The following is a 22,392-nucleotide window of genomic DNA, read 5'->3' on the forward strand; positions in this document are numbered from 1 at the left end:
TTAACGTTCCAAAATACTTTGTATTCAGATACACCACAAGTAAACAAGTCATACAAAATTACAGTATGGGACAATGTACATTTTGTCATCAGTGCCATTTGAAAATTGCCTATCATAAGGTCTATAGTACACCAGATCATCTACAGAGATCAGTGCAAAGACATCTAATCCATCCTCAATAACAAATGCATTTAAGTGATCATTGAAATATACTGTTGAGACCTTACAAGTTAGAAGATAAGTATTGAAATCGCTAACAATTATACTGACAATCTTACTGAACAAAGGCATCTCATTTTCAACACCAGAACAAACATACATCCCAACTTGATATTCTGTACCATAACTTTTGACCCAGGAAGTTGTAGAAACAATAGAAGAAACATCAAACATTTTATTCAGTGCTTCACTGCCTTTTAAGCTGCTGGCCAAGACTTCATTAATGGGGCCGAACTGTAATCTTTTAAAATAAAAATTTTCAAAATGAAAGGCTAATTGATTCTGATGTTTTTTTACTAGTGTTTTTGTGATATTTTTAAAGTTCTTTACAGATCTTTTGAAGAACTTGTGCTTTGCTTCAAATCTCATGCACCACATATGTATGAGTGGCCCAATTTTTCTAATGCAGCGTGGGTAATGGATCATTAGGTGGTGCTTTGGAATCAAATTCCGTTCTGGAAAGAGAGATTTGAAAGCCTTGTGATGATCGGCAATCAGATGTTTCAAATAGCAAGTCATGCCATGAGTTATAATGGGTGAAAAAACAATGTTCACAATTTGAACTAACAAAAGTAGCAAGTTCCAATGTCCATCATTTCTGCAAACGATATCTCCAAAAATCAATGGGCTATTCCGCAAAAGACACCATGACTGCACAGCATTAAGCCCAAGATCTTTGCTGTTGTCATCCAGTTTTAGCCCACCTGGCCTGTTCCTTCTCTGTGCATATCCGTAGTTAAAGCTTATAATTCTCTGTGACAATGAATTCAAGGATATCAAAGAGGTCTTAATCAAGTACTGAAACACAAGCTTTAATTCATACTGCACCACTCCCTCTAGTAGATCATGCATTATGTCTACAGCATAGTTGTCTGAAATATGGAACAGCCGAAGTGAATTGAGTAAACAATTTCTTTTTACACCAAATGTTGAGGCCAAAGCAGGATTTTGTTGAATGGCACCACAGTGTTTGTAATGAAGTTCTTTGGAACGCAGTGTTAAGCCTACATGATCTTCACTAAAAACTGACTGCAACTCTGTCTTATCAGTTAAACAAAATCTACAACAATAGTTTGCACTAAATGATTCAACAAAACCAAAAATGCTATGTAAAGCCAAGTTGTCACCTGTAATCTGAAAAAGCGAACCTCTCACAGGTGTGGCTGAAAAGGGCACTTGCATTCCTTCAGTCTCTAAAATCTTTAGATCATCAACAAGTGGCTTTAGGATAGGATCAAACCCATATTTTTTTAAGTCTTCTGAATGAAAAAGGGCTACAAGATGAATGTTCATCACCACAGAATTTAACTCTGGTGGCAAATTTCTCAAAACAAAATAAATACAACCAAGTTTGTGCACCCCCTTTTTTGAGCCTAAAGGATTAGCAGTTTCAAAATCGTCATAGTAGAGCTGGATCTGGAGAGCATGTTCTTGTTGTGAGAATAAACTGTGATTTTTGAAGTAGGAGCCGTCATTTAAATCTCTGTACAATCCCTCCATGTTTAGTTTTTTTTTCTGGAAACTGCTACAAAGTTCACTGTTTCGAAACATAGATGAAAGGGATCCCATGATAGGAACGTACATGAATTTATCATTGACAGGAACTTGCCTGTATGTCCCTGTTGTTCTATCTTTGCGTACATCAAAACGCACACCAAGAACATGCTCTATGGGTTCAACTATTTTCCATTTTTGCTCAAAATATCTTATCCTTTTAGATTCTGTGTTAAGACATGAAAATGGATTTTCAAGCTGATCAAAGCAATCCTCAACTTTTTCTAAGGTTTCTCTTGATGTATCAGTTGACAAACAGTCGACAACAGATTGTTTTGCATGTGCATGGATGTCATTAACCAGTTCCTCCAATGAACCAACTAAACACTGTACAGTACTTTCAGGAACTCCTGATGATTGTACTTGAGCAATAACAGAGCTGCACATGTTCAGTATTTGCCTTTTTTCAACTGGAACCGGTGTAGTTATTGTCATGGGATGAGCCACATTTACAGGCTGTGAAACAGAGGTTCCATCGTTAGGTACAGGCTCAAAATTGTTGATGACCTCAGAGTGAACGCAGTCTCCATGTGCTCGGAATAAGTGCCGCTTGTAACCAGAGTACGTGTGAAAGATAAATGAACATCCAGGCTCTCCACAGGTCAAACGTAAAAACTTTCCTGGGTACAAACCATGCTGGAACTTCAAATGTCTAAATAACACTGAGCAACTTGTGTGGTGTATCTTGCAAATGTAACAGATGAACATTTCCAGTCAAAGTGCTGAATAGTGGATATCTTTAAACCGTACAGTGAAGACTTCCTCTTGTTTCATTGACCCGAGGACTGTCCTTCACGCTGCCAACATCAATGCCATACACTTGATGGTCTGGATGAATGTGTAGAAGTTGTCCAATGCCTTATCAAAGGACACGGCAAATTAAAAAATGTGCCTTGAAAAGTTTTGCCTTGTCAAAACCTGCATCTCCCATCTGTGTCACACAGGGAATGACCTTTTGATCTAGGACAATGTAGAAACTTTGGGTAGAAACTTTGGATGATGTTCTTTCTTTCTCCAACCCACAGGACGAATGGCTGAGTGGGGCCAGCCTTAAGAAAAGCCTCTGTGCTACCTCCCACCTGAGGGAGAGAAAGAAACCAAGTGATTCACATTAAACAAAATTGATAATCTGATGTTGAGGCATTGCTGTTTGAAATTATGACAATATTAAAATGTTTCACTCCGCGCGCACAATTATTTTTGTTTCAATGTGTACATTTAGTTTTAATAGAAACAATGACATGTCAGTCCTGCAACACCAAGCTTGTCTGGGATAGATACATCTGCTGCAGGTTGGATCACCTTGCCATCTTAAAATATCAGCCGTTGATAATTTGCATCTGTTCTCATCAAAAGAGAAATATACAATTCTAAAAAGCATACCTTGATGAATTTCATTAGGTGGTGAGCAGCATCTGATGTGCTAATCTTTGAAGACGTCCTTCCCTTAGATGATGGAGTGAAGTGAAGCAGCAAAAGAGGGCAGCCGCCTCGCAGTCCCAAACTACAGAATAGAAATTAAGATCATCACAATTACTGTCATTTAAAGGACCACAGCAGTCATTTTTCCACGTTATGTAATACCATGATGACATTTTAGACACCTGATAATTTTTCTAATAAGGCAGTTTTCCAGCGCCTTGGTATAAAAATTCATTTCTAGAGACTTAAAATCTTCTGGCCATCAAGTGAAGTAGATATCGAGTCATAACAATAGTAAGATTATGTAACTTTTTTTGTGTTCAAACTACATTAAATGTCATTTCAGGTTTAACATGTTTGTAAGCTTGTTTTCATACCATACAGAAATGAGTGATATATTGTGTTGTGGGAATTAAGCAAATGCTGTAAAGGCATGAAAAATCTACCATTTCCAACTTACACTTACCAGCCTCGTTAGAGTAATGCTGTGCAGAAATGAGCAGCTCATCCAATTCTGTACTCTGGGACAGATTTTTGCAATCTTTGATGATCCTTGGCTTGAAGAATGTTGGCCACTTTGCAAGGAACTTACCAGACACTTCCTCCCCAAAAAACAGCATTGTGAAGTCTTGGTCAATCTTAAACACAAAGTGTAACAACAGAAACAACACATTAACAAGAAAACAAACAAAGGAACCACAAAGCAGTCATTAAATTATTTTATGCCTTACCAAGCCAGGTGTATCTAGAAATCTTGGGAAAAGGTCCAGGACAGTAGAAGCTATGGCAGGTTCTTGAACCACTTTTTGCCTATGTTGAAATGTCACCTTCATGTTGTCTTTGACATGTTTCATGTCAGTTGAGTGCCTCTTCCTTGCATTTATCACCTGACAACGGCCTCACATTTGAACACAAGTTGCGAAGAGTCTTGGGGCTGTCTTGAAAAGCTGACTTTGATTAGTTCATCTCTTCTCGGGAACCAGCATATCACCACCTGCCAAGAGTAAAATAAGGTCCAGCATATAACACCATTTCTTTGCAAAATATCTAGCATGTCTAGTCCCTTTAGACTGAGTTAAAATTAATTTTGTTAAGAAAAACATCCTTGATCCATTTTTTAAGTAGTACAAGCTGTGTAACATGACTGCAATACAGTATTCTCTCAACTATCACAGGGGTTAGTAGGAACCATATTTCTATTTTATTATTTTTTATATATTTTAAGCGATAAAAACCCTCCCCACAAATATTCCTGACAATGTAGCGTTTGGTTTGTTCGTTTTTAAATTTCAAATATTGTATAACAAGACAAAACTGCAAATATGAACGCATCCCCCCCTCTCCCTCTTAACTAACCGATGCCTTTAATTGAACTACCAAATTAACACAATGGTCCTCTCTTTCTGGTCAGACACTTTGCAGCACTTCTGCTGTAATTTTATTCATATTTAACAAAATAAAAATGCAGAAATAAGTGTACACATTAGTTTTTGACTCTCACTGAACTAACAAAGCCAATCCCTCCACATGTTTGTACTCTCTTGTTACCTCGGCCAGGTCCGCGGCTCTGAACCGTGGTAATGACACCTCTGGCCAATACGCTGGGTTGTCGGGCTTGTAGCTTTACTGTCAGCGAACACAGTGTACAGTCGAATCTTAACAGCTTTCTTACAAGCAGGCACTCATTTTGGCGCCAGTGGTTATTATTATATTTACATGCTCTCTTCTTCCATTTCTCATCGGTAACAGCTCTTACTTTCTCCCTCTCTCGCTCTCAAACACACAACGGGAGGGGCAGTTCCACACGTTCTCCCCGCAGCACGGACTACACTACCCATGAGGGCCGGTAACACTCTGCCCTCATTGCCTTTATATTAAATCATTTTTGGCTAATGACAAAAAAAAGTCACTTTAAGGGCCAAATTGCATTATACTTCTTCACCTCACCTGACGTGGGCCGCAAGTGGCCTTTGGGCCACGAGTGGCCTCTGGGCCGCGAGTTTGAGACCACTGACCCTAAGGCTTTGGCAGTTTAATTCGAAAATAAATAAAAGGCATTTAATAAAAACTGTGAAATATATTAACATGTAATATTCATTACAGTCTGCCAATAGCCAGATTATGCTAAATGAATATTAGGAAAGAAACTGGTACTTTGCAGAGTTCTAGCTAGCAGTAGCCCAGCTTAACAAAAACAGTTAAAATTCAAATATGACACTTAAAGATGATGTATTTTGATATAAATACTATTTCTTTTACTAGTTATCATGTTACTTGTTCTAACATCAATCTAAAACTTAATATTTAACCGAATAAAACTTACCGCATCAGCAAGAAAAAATGGCGACCGAAGATTCTGGATTGCGAAGCTCCACAGGAAATGAAGGTGTGGTCTAATTTAACACCCACAGTGTTAAAATGCAGTAACGACTAAAATCTACACTTACACTTTTCAGGAATCAACTCCCGACGTGTTATTTTAACTCGATTAAGTGTTGAACTAACTCGGAACTCTGTTGAAATCTACTAACACTGAAAAATCAACACTGGCATTTTTGCTGTGTAGTTTGAAGACTGTTACACTGACAAAAAGACAGGAGGACAAGCTGGAGGTGGCACAGCTAAATATGTTAAGATTTTCAATGGGGTTGATTGTGATGGACAGAATTTGAAATGAGTATATCAGAGGGGCAGCTCAGGTGAAGTGGTTTGGAGGAAAAGTTTGAGAGGCAAGGCTGCAATGATTTGGACATGTGCAGAAGAGGGATACTGGATATACTGGACGGAGAAAGGTGGTATGGAAAAGGGTGAAGTGAAGGCAGATGATGCCCTGTGGCGACCCCTAAAGGGAACAGCCGCAAAAAGAAGAAGTAATATTTACCTATATGTGAATAACACCTGTGCAGTAGGACTAAGTCCCATTCTGCATTCTTCCTATTGAAATAACAGGTATTATTTTAATTAATGACATTTCTCACTTCTCTTTTAATTATGAATTTCTAACCGAATTCCTCTTTGTGATTAAAGATTCACTTAATAAGCTGTAAAAATGTATTGTCTGATGATGCAGCATGCTAAGGATTAGATTAGGAATTCTAAAAAAAGAAAAGAAAGATTATTGTCATAAATGTGGGTAATTGTTATTATTTAAGCCACGTTTTACAATTTTTTTTTTTGGATGAGTCTGACATGTAATATATATTATATAAGAAATACTGATTTATGCAAAGTCCCCTATTACAAGTGAATAGCTATTTAATACTATTTTAAGTCATAGTGGGTACCATCTTTCATACCGGATTTCCTATTGGCAACAGCCGTACAAGGAACGTACAAGGGTTAGTGACAAGGATAATTGCGCGGTTGCCAAGTAGTTAGTATCCTGTCGTGAGGAATCGGAGGACGCTTTCTTACCAACCTGGCAACTTTGAGTATGCGCTGGATACGGCAGACAGTATGGCGGACAACGAAAGTGATTTGGAAACAGACGGGCTTGAATTAGCTCTGGACACGTTGTGTGCTAAACACTGCAGCGGCGAATCGTCACTGAAGAGCAAAGAGTATTGCTCTGAGTTTTGTGAGGTATGTCGGGTGAATTTATATCCTGTGATTTACGGAGTCGGCGTTTGTTTATCGCTAACGATGCTAGCTTTGAGAGCTAATGCTAGCCCCTGAGCAGCTCTTTTAATGCAGTTATGTGTTTAAGGCGGAGGCATAGCACATCAGAGACAGAGCAGAATTAGTTAGTCAGAGTTTACAGGTACGAACTGGACTTTTGGGTGTCTTATTTTTGTATTAGTGTTTGTTTTTTTTGTTTGACGTTAGCTTTATAGCTAGATAGTAAAGCTAAGCTAATTAACGTTGTGGGCTTAACAAGGTTTGATGAACGAGGGAAATGGAGCAGTTTCTACCCTTGCTGCCTAGAGTTGACATCAGTTGATAAAAATGCAAAAAGACGTACGTACTGACAAATGGTAAGTTATTTTTAGGGAAAAGCAGGAGCGTGGTTTCCTTTCACAATGCAAGGTGCCCTCGAAGTGAAAAAAATACCATAGCTGACTGCCAAATCGCAACTGAATTGTTTCACTATCCAGAATAACAGTACTCTGTTTTACATATACACACTTGGAATGCGTTTATCTGGGAGCCAAACGTTTGGATAGCTAGTCGGATGAATTGGCTTTTAACTATCCTAGAGCATGGAGCTTTAATTGCGTAAATTAATCCATAAGTTCCACCAGTAGCTGTACTTAAAGTTTACAATTTAATAAAGTTGATTAACTTTACTATTATAGCACTTATACTTACAAACACGCAGTTGCGAAAATGCTTCACATTTAGGATAAAAGAAACATCCCTCAATAAAATGGCACACTGTAACTACCACATGGTACCTATACTCAAAGGTGTATGATGTATAACTGAAATTAATACACATGGTTAAAACAAAGAAAAAAAATACGGAATACAAGTTTATAGTGTCTGCGAAATGAGTAATCTAAAACTGTGTTTTAAAGTGGACATGAAACACTAAACGTATTAAGGCTAATTTACACCATGGAATCTCACTCTACAAATGGTCATAGATTTAACACTATTTTGAAAGCGGATTTAGGAAATAAGTGTTTAAAGTTTCAGTTTTTAGATCATCTGTAGAACCACTTGTGCCTATATGTTAGCTAACTAGAGACAGAATTAATAACCTTGTACAAACTATAAAGCAGTGTATGAGGGTCACTGTTGCCTATGTCTGTAGCAATGACTTTTATTTTAAAAACAAAACATGGATATACTGTTCATTTTCACTCTCCATTTCCCACTTAGTGGTTCTTTGTTGTTGGCTAGCTGCACTGAACCAGGAAAATCCACCTGTTTGGGCTTGTGCTTTATAAATGAGCACTGTGTGGAGGAGAGCCTGTTTGATTCAGGTGCACTAGTGGTTCACTGGACCAACAAGCTAAATTTGAAAATTCAAGGATAACAGTAGTTATATTTTATCATTACAAAATATCATTTCAATTAAAGAGTTTGGCCATACTTGTGGATTAACCATTACAGAAACATTTATTTTTTTTGATAATTATGAATACTGTTAAGTTATGAGAGCTGTGGCACAAACCTTAGATTGGGTGATGGTCTAACAAATGTGTTAAACATCCATACAATAAATGTCTAATGGAGATGTCAAATAGAAATGTGCATTCTAATGAACATTTCTATTTGATTGTGTTACAGTGTGTCTTATTTACGTTCTTATACTTTGGTTCTAAGATCCAATTTGTGTTCATATTCACACAGCACATCCACCAGCTGTCTTTATTATCCAAACAATTTCAGTTAGAATTCTTCTTGGTTTTGATCGTAGTGTATTGTTAAAACATTAGTACTCTGATGTGCAGTGTGGACGGATAATGAGTTCCACCATTTCATATCAAATCACTATTTTCTATATATTACTTGTTTTTAACTTTTGGCAGCGTAAACCTTTCTGTTGTAAACTGTGTTAGATGTGGGATGAAAAACATACAGCTTTTAGCTGCCATGCATAGGATTCATTTAAGTCTTTCACATTTCTGTTTCATTCCTGGACAGCTTGTTGAGGAGTACACAGGGCAATGGCAAGTTCCTCTCCCGCAACTGAAGGTGCTGCGGACCGCACTCTACAATTTTACCAAAGCCACCACTGCCTTTACAGATGACTGTCAGCACATCCAGTATGTTCTCAGCAGTTTGGCCTTGTAAGTGCAATGTTCACTGGAAGCTGTTTTAATGTGCTGTATTGATTGTAAATAAATTTATTTGAATAGCTGAACCCACGTATTTGGTTCGAAAATTCTTAATTGCCTAGCAGAGACACGACATAAAATGTTATTTCTAAAACAAAACTGTGAGACAGTTACTGTGAAAAATCAGTGTTGAAAATAGTACAGAACATTTTCTGTAAATCAGTGTTTGTTGATGCTTTCAGATAAAATTTAAAGGCTGTAGCTTAAATAGAGGTGAACCATAAATTCATGGAACCCTTTTTTATCTGTTGGGAAGAGCTGGAGCTCCGTGTCCAAAAGGAATAGCAGAGTTGTATTTGCTGCCTGTCTTTGAAATAGAAAAAGACACATATTGTTTTAACTTGAATCATTTGGTAATGAGCAGCACAATTTTGAGTTGATCACCTCTCCTTTAAAACTAGCACTTGTAAGGCATTCATGTTCTGGTGGTTGTCACCTTGGTGTGAGATATTTTTCTAATGTCTCTGTCATTGTCTTGCAGGAGCTTCTTTGAACTCATGCTGTTTTTCAGCAAGGAAGAATTTGTGGAAGAGCCTTTAAAAGACATCCTTGACTCTTTTCAGGTGATTAAAAACTGACCTACTGTCAATTCACAGTACAATTTTGTAAAAGCCAGGTGTTTTTACAGGTGCTGAGTTTTAAACTAAAGGTAACAATACTTGTCTCAAAACTGCTGCCAGTTTCTTCTTGCACCAATGTTTTATGATTGAAAATAGTGACTAACTCAGCTTCCTTCTATAACATTAAGATTTTGAATGAACGTCTTCTCTGCAGATTTGCCACACTCGCCTCATGAGGCACAGGAACATCTACCTTCAGCATGTAAAGCAGATTATTAAAGTAGGAGGCCCATGGGAAAATCCTGTGTTACAGGGAATCCTGAAGGAGGATGATTTGCCACCAAACGACGGTAGGCATATGTGACATATAGGAAATAATACAATGCCTGTCCAAAATAAGAAGTCATACATGCTTATATTTCATTGCATTGCCTTTAGATTTGATGAGGCACACATAAGTTGTGATAAAGTTTCAAATAAGCTTGGGCAATGTCACCACATTTACAGAGTTGCATTAAGTTTTTTCCCCAGATCTTGTATTGATGGTAAAGGACCACTGCATAAAATCTTCCAAAGATTACATCAGGGTTATTCTCTGGCTCTGTGATGACCACTTCATGTATAAAAATCATTTTTCATGCATGGAGTCATTTTTCATGCAATCACTTCTTAAGAAATTAAGTGGGATGAATCTTGGTATGTCATCTTGGAATACGATAAGAAAATGGCATGTAATATCACTGAAACTTGACCTGGCCTCTTGAAGAAACCCCATTTCAACCCCTTCTTACCCTGATACACTCATTATTAAACAAATTTTGTTACTAATCTACCAAATGTTTCAGTCATCTTCTGTCATGATCATCCCCCCCCCCACCCCCAAGCAACCACATTTCGTTCTCAATACACCATTATATCTATCATCACGTTTTTAATAATACATTGCACTGTCATTGCTTATATATAAATATAGGCAATGACTTTATTTTCAGCAGGTAGTTCATATTAATACCCATCCCATGAGATTTACATTAACACATGTAATTACCTTCTATGCAGTTGAGGACTACGTGAGCTCAGAATTGCCAGTGTTCTTGGAGCTGCGAGTGCGATATCTGCAGGCCTGTGAACGAATGCAGGAGGCAATGGCTCTTGCTAAAAGCTGCCTGGAAAATCGTGAGGCTGGAAAGCATCTATACTTCCATCAGGCCTACTTGACCTGCCTCTACAAAGCCTCGCTGCACGAAAACCTTTACAAGGAGGTGAGAATTGAAGAGCAGAACAAGTAACCTTGAAAGAATTAGTGATAGGCGTTTCTAAAAATGGACATGGATGAATAAGAAAGGGGGGAAAAATGCATTATTTAGTCTTATTTATTTGTTGATCTACTATGTATTTAAAGTCTATGTTCAAATCAACCCAAAACAGGAAAATAGTTAAGGCTATCCGGTTGTTCAGTGATGACGCGACGGATCCTACTTCCGGGTCTAAAGTAGTCTGCGTTTAATATGGCTTTTGTGTTGTTAACATGTTTAATGTTATGTATTTTCTTCTATTTGATCTCAAAAAGCTCCTAAAACAGTCAGTGATCACTGTTGACCTCTCTCGGCTTTTATTACCGCTAATCATTTATTTAAGCTCAGTTTTTAAAACCTTAGGATGTAACTACAGCCCAGCCCATGCAGCAGTATATGAATGACTAACCTCGTATTGTGGATGGATTATCTCAGTTGTTCTCCTGGCTGAAGTTTGGTCCTTTTACAGCATCCTGCCATGCGATTACATTTGTTCCTGACCACCGAGAACACTCACGTTAACTTTTATCGAGTGGAAAAAAAAGTTAGCTTGTTTATATTATGCTAACATAGCTGTGTCGCTAGCGGTCACGTAGCACATCATTATATACCAGCTAGCCCAACTTCAGTAACCCTACAAACTTCACTGCTGTTTAGTTTTCTGTCTTCATTGATGTTGGAAGTGATAACAGAGCTGTACGTTTTAATTTGTTTCCAAAACCCTGCAGTCAGGACATGCTATATTGTATTTAGATAGAAGCTAGCGAGCTAACTCCCTGCTAACTTCTAACTCCGTTAAATGTCATAAATTCCGTTTTCATGGATGCCTGGATGTTAAACTCAATTGTTACACCTGGTAGAGCAGAACGCTGATCATTTTATTAAAGATGAAAGACTTTAGACAGTTTTTCTACTCTCAGTAATGCCATAGTGATCGTTTGATATATGGACCTGCAGCGGAGTTTAGGTCCAGACACGGCTAGTGACGTCAGACTGAACAACCGGATAGTATATTAGTAAATATGATGTAACTGTATCACATATAATAGGTGACCATTTTGCAAATGAAAAGCTTTGTGAATGCCATACATTAACTATAATACATGTTTTATAATAAATAAATGTATATGTGTATTTTCTTAACTTCTTCCTTAGATGGCAGAGATAGATGGTCGTGATGCAGTGGAGATAATCTGCAATACAGAGAGTGTTGAAAAAGATGAGCTGTTGTTATCACTGTGTAAAGCTTTTCTTACACAGCAGCTACACAATGGAGACATGTATTACATCTGGTAAGTGTGACCTCATATAAAGGATTCAGCAAATATTCAGACCCTCTATAGGCTTATCAGGCCAGATTTCAGTAGTTTATCCCATTCCTTTTTGCAGATCCTTCCATGATCTGTCAGATTGGATGGGTACCATCTGTAAACTGCCATCTTTGGGTCTTTTAACATATGTTCTATGGGACCATGTCTCAGGTTTCTGTTACACTCAAGGACAATCAAACTTGTACTGAAAGTAAAGCTTGCACTGTTGTCTTGACTGCATGCTTAAGGTCTCTTGTGCAGGTCTTTTTTTCCAGCCCCCTTTCTGAATTTAGCTTTGTTTATTCTTTCCTTATTTTTGACCAGTCTCCTTGTATCTGGCACTAAAAAGCTCTGGAGCGCTTGTGAGGGGGAAAATCTTAAAGCTTTACATTTATTAAAAACTTTTTATTGACTGTCCCTCTCAACATCTCCGTTATAGAAGTCTTAGAGTTCTTAAGAGAGTTCCTTTGACAGAACTTTTTTTTTTTAGTAAATGTAAGGGATTTGATTATACATTTTGGTGTGCCACAGCAAAAAGTAGAAATATTTTAAACATATTTTTACTTTTTGGGCAGGAGGTTATTGACTATAGAGTGAAAGAAATAGCAATTTTACTACAATGGTGTGTCTCTCTCCTGTCAGTTTCTTCAGCCAGATTATGCAGGGTTGGGTATAGGGCATATCTTTGAATATGGCAGTAATGTGAGTTGTTGAAGTGATAACCCCATTACAGTGCATGACTTTATTTAATTATTTTAAATGCTTTAGCATCTCTCTGTTTGTTGACTTAATATCATAGTTGTTGCCTGATTAAAATCATACCTGAACTAGATGTATATGTCTTTATGCAGGGACCTGGTGTTTATCTGGAGCAGACTGTATCTTAGGGCCCATCCCTCCAGACAAGGCTTCTTAGCTGAGTGCTTGCAGCTGGCCTCCTCTGCTACCAATGTCAGAGCCATCTTCCCCTTCATAAAATTGGTCACTACAGAGGTGAGATGTCATTGCAGCATCATCTTTTGTCGCCCTGTTAAATCGTAACAGTTTCTGTACACTGTCTATAGTGTACAGAAACAGTTTAAAGTTGTGTTTTTAATACTGTTAAATATTAGTTAAATGCTTTGGTTAAACTGTTAAAAATGTAAGTACTGCAGACATTTACAATTGGCAATTGAATATTTTTTTCCTTTTGATTTGATTCTTATATCTGTTTTAATCAGATTTATTCATCTGTGTTTATTTCCTTTTGAATAGCTGGGTGGTGATGGAATTCAAGTTTGCGTGGAGCTTTGCGCCAGGGCCCTGCAGCTGTGTGACATGCAGGCTGACACTGTAACCCGGTCACTCGTTTGCAAGACAATTGCCTTCCTGCTGCCCCATGACCTGGAGGTCTGTCGAGCGTGTTCCCTTCTTGTGTTTTGCCAGGAACGAAGCTTGGAGGCATACCGAACTGTCTCCCTGCTTTACATGCATCCTGATCAGGAGCCGCATCCCCACAACAACCCTGTCCGGACCTGTGTTCGCTTTCATATTCTTCAGGTTAGAGGGGGTGATGCGATATATGTTGAACTTTATCTGATATGGGCTATATTTCGATATTATAACTGTGTGATTTGTTTACAACTGTGTTTTGCATGATTGTTGTTTTTTTTTTTTTTTTTTTTTTTTTTTTTTTCCTTTTCCCAGATGCTAAAGGAGCGCCTATGTTTTGACCCTGAATTTTGGAACTTCCTGACCCTTAGGACACATTGTTTAGAGTTAATGAATGATAAGGTTGTGACTGCTGCTGTTCTCGACGAGATGGAAGAGGAGAAGGCATATAGTGAAGAACTACTAAAAAGTAACTGTGTAAATGAGTCATGCACTCAAGACTCCATCTCTTGCAACTGCACTGAAGCTGGATTTGTGAACCTTCCAGAAGAGCAAACTGTAGATGGAGAGGCTGGAAAACGTGTTGCACTGTCGGATAATGATTCTCTGAAGAGGAGGAAATGGAGAAAAAGGCTACGACGGAGAAAACGGCCTCGGTCTGATGATGAGTTTGAAATAGGTGATGATCCAGAGATCAAATACAATGTCAAATCAACCTCTTTAGGTAATAACTCTGTGTACTCACTAAGGCGCAATCACACTAACAAGGAAAATTCTTCTGTAAGTCTCCCTCTGAACCGCAATAGGGAATACTTGTCTAGATGTGTTAAGAGCAAAATTTTGAAAAGAAAAGGTCAAAAGAAAAGATGGTTGCAAGGTCTTCCAAGACTGGAGCTGGTACAGGCAGTGACAGAGAAAAAGGTCAAAGTTAGAGGGAGAAAACGGGGAAGGAAGCCATTATCAAAACTGGAACTCTCATATCCCGATAATGAAATATACCTTAACAAGGAGGAGTATGGATTTGAGAAAAAAATGGACACAGAAGACAAAGAGCAGAATATGCCTCAACTGAACTGTGAGCTTGAAATGAGTGACCAGAAAGAGAACCAACTTGGGCACTTGAACAGAGAAAATGGAGAACATAATGATTTGTTTTATGAAATTAAGAATGATAGGCAGATGAAAGACCTGAAAGACAATGAATTTGAGCAGATGACAGACTTTAAGGAGAATGGAGAACATCCTGATTTGGCCTTTGAAATCAAAAGCGAACAGAGAGCGTATCAACTCGAGAAGATGATGGGCCCTAAGAAAGAAAATGGAGAACATAATGGCCTTGATTGTCATAACACTTTAAGTGAACCATCCCAAGAGGAATCTCAAACACAGGTGGAATCCAAACTTTGTGAAGGTCCACCCATTGAGAATCAAGCTGCTATCGGTATTGCTGAAGCTGATCCTGTGGACCTTGATGGTCCACTATTGGAGTTATTGGATTGTCCAGTAGAACTCTTTCACAGTTACTCCTTTAAATCCAAATCACCTGACAGTGAAAATCCTCAACCGCCAGAATCTACAGCATCTGAGGACCTTAATGGCAGCAATGAAGAGGAACCCCATCCGTCAGTTGAAACAGAAACAACAAACATTGAGGTTAGTTATTTCTCCATATTTACATTACTGTGCAAGTGTCTCAAGCCTCCCTTATTTTGTTTTTTGCTGGGATGCGAAAGAGGAAAGGGATGCAGTGATTTATTTAAACATGCACACCCATGGAAATACAGGCAGAAACAAAGTTTGTACAATTCTAGCAAGTCAATTAAAGTCAATATTTGGTATGAACACCTCTATTCTTGAACTCTCTTAGGCAAGTTTTCCTGTGGTTTCTTTAAGTAGTCTTCAGGAATAGTTCTCCCAGGACATTCAAAGCTCCTCTTTGGATGGTGGTTGCCTTTTGTTCTATTCTTTGTCAAGATGATCTACACTTCATTCAATAATGTTGAGGTCCAGGTTCTGGAGAAGGCAATCCATGATTGATAGTGTTCCACTGAGTGTTTTTTCTAGTCAGGTACACTTTTCTGCACTGACAGAGTGTTTGGGGTCATTGTCATGCTGAAAATTAAGCCACTGCCAATCAGATACTTTCTGCATGGTATTGTATGATGACTCAAACTATGACCAGACTTTTCTGCATTTATAATAGGATCAGTTTTGACAGTTAACCCAGTATCACTGGAGACCAGTGTTGGGCAAGTTACTTTAAAAAGTAATTAATTATAGTTACTAGTTACTACTTCAAAAAAGTAACTGAGCTACAAGATTCTAAAAGTAATTAATTACTTGAAAAGTAACTATTGCTACTTTAGAAAAAAAAAAGTTTAATCCTCTGGGGTCCAGGGTATAATTAGCCATTTTAACCACTTTTGATTTTCCCTCTACATTTCACCTTTAAAAACTATTTATTTGCCTTGTTTTGTATCATTCTTTCCAGCACAACCTCACGTGTCTGAATTTACAGTTATGCTTTCATTTTGAGATACTATATTAACACAATTGATCTAAAATCAGACATAAAACATAAAATCTGAGTAGAAAAAGTTATATTTTTTATTGTAACAACCACAAACATGTTTATTGAATCATATTTCATAACTTTAAATGCAAATATAAATTGTCAGTTTTAAAAGCCTATGCACAAGTTTTGCAAACAAGTTATTTGCAGCTTTTTACCTTTTACTCTCTTTTTTTAAAATAACCATTTCAAACTATTGACAGAACAATCAGCTGTTCTGCATTCAATACGATGCCACACAAATTATTTGTGCCACTCCAAAAAAATAATTTCTGTCCATTATAAAGGAGAACATACAGCCTGATACCTGCAGGTCTGACAGCAGCAGGTGTATCACTCCTGTTTTCTACCTGGAGATAGCAGTCACCTCGTTGTTCTGACACACAACACAAAACTATCCGCAACACTACACACTAACTACACAAGACAACACATTAACTACACACTCCAAACATGCTAAATGTCAGAAATCTCAAAACTCGCTCTCTCTCTTTTTCTGCTGTCTGTCTGTCTCTCCCTCCGTCTCTCTCGCCGTCACTTGTCGGGATGAAATATTATTTTACATTCATAATCTAGGTTACTAGTCATAATCCTTATTATTACTGTTGCATCACTTATGATTTATCATTATTATCATTTCATTGACACATTTATTATTTATTAATATAATGTAGTTATATTAAAGTCGGTATTTCAGGTGTTATTATTTATTAATATAATGTAGTTATATTAAAGTCGGTATTTCAGGTGTTATTATTTATTAATATAATGTAGTTATATTAAAGTCGGTATTTCAGGTGTTATTATTTATTAATATAATGTAGTTATATTAAAGTCGGTATTTCAGGTGTTATTATTTATTAATATAATGTAGTTATACTAAATGTGTCAATGAAATGATAATAATGATAAATCATAAGTGATGCAACAGTAATAATAAGGATTATGACTAGTAACTAGAGCTGGGCGATATGAGATTTTTTCATATCACGATATGTTTTTTTCATTTCAGGCGATAACGATATCTATCACGATATAAGCCAAATAACTATATTTGTAAGATTTAAATGTGCCGTTGCTCACAAGTAAAATGTGAAATAATCAGCAGCTTGTTTTTATTTAAATATTTATTTCCCATAATAAGTTCAACAGGGTAGATGTACTTAAGGAACATGAGACTTTTTCAGATAAATAAAGGCAAATATTGCAAACTACACAAAAGGCAGCCACTAAAGCGTTTAAGTTTCAAAATAGAACAAACGAAACAGACTAAATTGTCAATTCCACTTAGAAACAAAATATTAATTCTAAAAATAAATCTTAGTTTGTTTTACAGAAGAACAGACAAAACTGACTAACTTTTGTCAATATCAAATAAACTGAGAACTAAAAGGAAATTCTCAATCTCTCCTTGTTGTATAGCTGAGCTTTTCAAACAGTTTTAACAGTTACTTTAGTCTGACAAAAGCCGAATGACGAATTAGCGCTTCCAGTCAGAGACTGAGGCTACGTCCACACGTACACGGGTATTTTTGAAAACGGAGATTTTCCGTTTTCGTTTTAAAAAATAATCCCGTCCACACATAAAGGCAGAAATGAAGGAAAACGCTGCTATGAACATGCCAAAGCAGCAGGTGGCGCTAGATTCCTAACCGTGCAGAAATGTTGGCCAATCAGAAGTCTAGAAGCCTCGGTGGGAAAAAGTAAACAAAGCTGGGGCATAGAAGCAGAACCGAGTCGTATGTGTGGACGGACAGTAACTGTGTGTATATGTAAGCATTTAAACACTGCAGAGAGTAGGATTAACAGTATTGTAGAAATTCATTTCACCAAAACAATAACGTGGCGCACAGTGTGACGCATGCACCAGTTTATTGTATTTCCAGACTTGCTTTCGGCACAATTTACAGTGCACGCTACTCTGTTTTTGTCAGACTTGAAATAGCCGAAATACCTTCACACTACGGAACTTCTATGGCTCTTCCGTTCGACAATCTCTCCGGCATTGGAACCATCATCTGTTTTCTCTTCGGTCACGCTCGGTTGATTTTTCTAGTCGGCACACTCATTTCCTCCATTACGCGCTCTCTCCATTACCCGCTGGCTGCTTCCCAAACAAACACATGTGCGGCTTGGCACTTGTGCTGTAAGTAACAAGTCACGCGACGTGACGCTGCGGCTGTGATTGGTTCGGCTCTGTGCTACTTAATTTGGATTGGCTGACCTTTTTTTTTTTTTTTTTTTTTTTTTTTTTTTTTAAGAGGACAAGAGCGGCGAGGTCTATCGCGATAGCTTAATTTCTCTATCGAGTAAAAGTTATATCGCGATACATATCGTTATCGTTCTATCGCCCAGCTCTACTAGTAACCTAGATTATGAATGTAAAATAATATTTCATCCCAACACACTCCTAAAACTTCCATCTTCCTAAACCAAATGTCATTTTGCCATATCATTTTTGATTGGTCGACATGGTGCATTTTTCCACCAACACGAACGGGCTGTTTTGTTTGTTTGTTTTTTTTGTTTTTTTTGGTCTTAAGCAGAGAGTGCTTGCTAGCGCTGTCCTTAGACGTTAACGTGACGAAACTATTCAGGAAAAAACATGCATATATATTCTTTATCATGACTCAGACTTTTGCGTGGCCTATCAACACAATTTAAAAACTGGTACATATCACCTTGTTGCTTTGTAATCTTAAGCAGCTGCGCGCGCTCCCGCGGGCACCAATCACTTTCTGGTAGACGATCTGGTAGGCTTTTCTAATGACCATTAGAAACGCCGTTGCTTGTAACGCCGTTAATCCCATCACTGCTGGGGACCACAGACTTTTGCACAGTACTGTAATTTAAGAAATGTTGTTATGAAAGTCAATTATTACAGGGAGATATTTGAAGTATGTTCTCTTTTCTTCATATTAGGTTGCATTTGATTGCACATATACACTTCAGGAGAAGTACAGTTTTGCATGCAGTGAAATGTGAATTGATGCTCTGCTGCTTCCAGCTCTGATTTGACTTTTCTCTTTTTCAGGTAAAAGTTAAGAGAACATGGAAGGACAGGGCTCTCCGTACTCAACAATATTCTCATTTGTCCCACTACTGCACATTCTGTGGCAAAGACTACAAAGGCTTGAATGTTATGAGACATGCTCTCTCGCACCTCAAAAGTAGGAAACTAAAATGCATTCTCTGCGGAAAACGCTTCAAACAGCTTCCTTTTGCCAAAAAGCACATTCTTGAGCACATTGATACAATGTGCAAACAAAAATCTTCTAATAAGGAGCCATCCATTGAAAATGCTCAAGCTGCTAATGGAGTAATAGACAATGCAGGAAATAAGTGTAAGCCTTGGGATAAAAAACAGACTATTTCTGAGGGCGAAACTTTTGGACAGAGACCCGGAAGCAAAGCTAAAGTGTCACATCTCAAGAGGGAAGAACGAATCATCAGGAACCTCCGTACCCTCATCAAGAAGACATCTGTGCTTCACAAAAAATGCAAAAAACCTAACACAAATATATTCAAACAGATCGACTTTAAGGATGAGCAGGTAATCATTAAAGAAGGCCTGGTAATTGTAAGTAATCCATCTGTGATTGAAGAAGAGGGGCAGGAGACGCCTGCGGGAGAAAATGCTTGTGGTGCAGACATCACATACCACTTGTGCCCGTCTGACTCCTGCGATAGAGTATTCTTGAGGATGACCAACACACTAACAAAGCATGCTATCAAATGCCATATTACTGAAGACAAGGTGCTAGAGAAGACTTTTGTTTGGGCCAAACACAAGTGCACCCTCTGCCTCAGGTAAGAGAACTTTAAATAACTGCAGATCTTTAAAAAAAAAAAACAAAAAACGGTCTCTTAACTGATTGTAAAACACTAAAAGACTCCATACATGTACAGTTAAAGGGTTTGAATTTGGGAAGTTGATTCAGCATGTTGCGCACGTTTTTTTTTCTCTCTCAACAGGCAGATTCAGTTTCTTCAGCATTATAAGGACCACATGAAGAGCCACAGTAGTCCTCTTCCACACTTCTGCTACCATCTAGAGTGTAAGCAGCGCTTTGTGACACAGCAGGAATTAAAGGATCACGTAAATACCCACCAGCCCTTCCGACCTCAGTGTCCTTTCAGTGGCTGTGAGAAACTTTTCTCAAGTTATCTGGGTCTATATGACCATGAATGGAGGCACTATGTCCCAGTCCCGCAGAAAGACGAGCTAGAATTGGGACCCAGCAAACTGATAAAGGAAAGCGCTGAAGCTCCATGGAAACAGAGAGTGAAGGTCGAGGAGATATGGCTACAGAGTAAAAAGGGGCAGCAGGAGAGTCCCATTCCTGATGGTGAGGCCTCTCGTGTTGAGGATCTCACACTAATAAACAAAACTGATGGTGAGACTGGTGGAATAAATGCGCAAAACAATAATCTTCTTAAGTCTGATAACTATTCAGAGAAAACTGTTGCAGATCAGCACACAGATGATACCAAACCTACCATCAATGGATATGAAGATGTGAAAAGAAATGTTTCAGAGGGGTTCATGTCCACTTCTCACACTAACGCTGCTTCAGCGACTCCCACCAAAAGATGTCGAAAAAGACCAACTACTGTCGAGGTAGACCCTTTAAACGTCAGAGATCTTGAAGATATTTCTACTTTGGCCGAGGGAGTCCAACAGAATATAGCAGAGCCACACATTCCTGAGCACAAAACCTTCAAGCCCGAAGATCCCTCCTACGCAACTTTTGTTAAGGCCCCTTTCATCCGGCCACCTCCATCCACCTACCTGGATGAATCTGTGCTTTCAATGCGCAAAAGGAGGTCCACTGATGATGCTCCCAAGAAAATCATTTATTGGAGTCATAAGAAAAAGAAGGACCCTGATCCAGAAAAGGAGCAGCAGGTGGAGGATGTGGCCCCCGAGCATAAGATCAGACATCGCTGTGATAAATGCCTTTCCTCTTACAGCAGTCTGGAGGAGTTGCAGAAACACAAAGCCCTCAACACGTGCTCTTCCCTCTTTGGCTTTGATTCAGATGATGAAAGTAAGTTTGCTTAACTCCATTTTCTGACCCTGTGTTGTTGTTTTTTTGTTGTTTTTTTTTTTACCTTGAACAACCAGTAACTGTTTTTCCCCTTGCTGTTTTTTAGGTTAATATTTGCAGGAGTGTGAAGAGTTGCTGCAATTGGAATGGCTATTTCTGTTACTTGGCTCAGGAAGGTCCTTCATGACAACTAAACACTAAAATCCTTTCTTAATGATCAGTCATAGTGCTTAAGGCAAAGGAGATGTAAACCAGAAAATACCCAGTACCTAAAGTACCTAAAAACCAAATTTGGGTTGAAACTACACACAATATTTATTCACCCTTTTTTTTTTTTTTTTTTTAAAGCTAATTTGACCTGCTGACTTTGTCAAGTCCATGTAAATTTGGGAAATACACTAATTGTCAGGTAACGGGAATCTGAATAATGGACCCATTCCCTCTGCTGTGGTGTTCACGAGTCTTTGGAGACTGGATAAGAGAATGAATTCTACACACAGTTCATCATTGGAGGTGTGAATTGCAGTGTGCAAACAACATGTATGTTCTGTGGTCTTCCAAATGAGGCATAGACCACTTAGTTTGTATCGTAGAGCACTTGAGAACTTACTAGACATGACTGTAAAGGTGGATATCAGATGGCTGCATCATCGTAACTTTTGTACACTGTAAAATCTATTTTCTAAATAAGTCCTTAAAACACCTGTCACAAATGCACATTTTAAACTAAGAAAATCATGTGGGTAGCAGTTGGGTGGGACTGGGGTTGCCTTTATTAAATTTCTCTAGTTGCGATACAATTATGTATTAGGGCCGTGGCCAAAACATTTGAAACAATGTAAATCTGCCTTCATTTTGTCAAACTTTCTGTACAGCGTATGCATTACTCACAATTCTGTTAGTGCCAAGACTGAATCAGTGTTCACACTGTAGGATGATAAAAACCATGTAACTAATACAGTACCAGCTTGCTTTAAAGTTTTTATTCTTTTAAGTTGGTTTAAACAATGATTGTGCATTTCTTTATGTAGAGTATTTCACATTTATCATATATGAACCTTTCAGGTGGTTGATCTGTTTAATACCTTTTTGATGTAATGTTTATATAAGACGATGCACTTAAACCTGCTTATTTATATGTACAAATGTCAATAGATTGGATTTGTAAAGGTATTGATTCCCCATCTATTTTTCTTAAAGAAAAAAAGTGATGAAATTTGTTTGAATAAACAAACTAAACCTCTGCCCTCTA

General features: G+C 38.0%; 1 protein-coding gene and 1 long non-coding RNA gene across 3 annotated transcripts; one reads left to right on the forward strand and one right to left on the reverse strand.

Moving 5' to 3' along the window:
• Positions 1-5,658, reverse strand: LOC146691035 (uncharacterized). The gene is made up of 5 exons (XR_014915521.1): positions 5,519-5,658; positions 3,927-4,189; positions 3,662-3,833; positions 3,157-3,277; positions 1-2,852 (listed from the first exon to the last, which is right to left on the reverse strand). It is a non-coding gene; the product is annotated as an uncharacterized LOC146691035 (long non-coding RNA).
• A 944-nt stretch (positions 5,659-6,602) lies between these two features.
• On the forward strand, positions 6,603-22,384 carry LOC146691036 (zinc finger protein 654-like). Of its 2 annotated transcripts, XM_085434324.1 has the most exons (12): positions 6,603-6,777; positions 8,788-8,933; positions 9,463-9,544; positions 9,756-9,891; positions 10,601-10,803; positions 11,992-12,128; positions 12,998-13,139; positions 13,401-13,685; positions 13,833-15,170; positions 19,124-19,899; positions 20,065-21,140; positions 21,247-22,384. In XM_085434324.1, the coding sequence occupies exons 1-12, from the start codon at positions 6,652-6,654 to the stop codon at positions 21,249-21,251; spliced, it is 4,452 nt and encodes a 1,483-aa protein (XP_085290450.1). In that variant the 5' UTR covers positions 6,603-6,651; the 3' UTR covers positions 21,252-22,384. The 2 variants fall into 2 exon arrangements, with proteins under 2 accessions (XP_085290450.1, XP_085290449.1); XM_085434323.1 differs by lacking the exon at positions 21,247-22,384 and having other exon boundaries at positions 20,065-21,154.
• The last annotated feature ends 8 nt before the right edge of the window (positions 22,385-22,392 follow it).

Source organism: Copadichromis virginalis, linkage group LG16 (assembly GCF_057382275.1).
Source record: "Copadichromis virginalis isolate Kocher_CV1m ecotype Utaka linkage group LG16, C_Virginalis_male_GT1.1, whole genome shotgun sequence".
NCBI lineage: Eukaryota > Metazoa > Chordata > Actinopteri > Cichliformes > Cichlidae > Copadichromis > Copadichromis virginalis.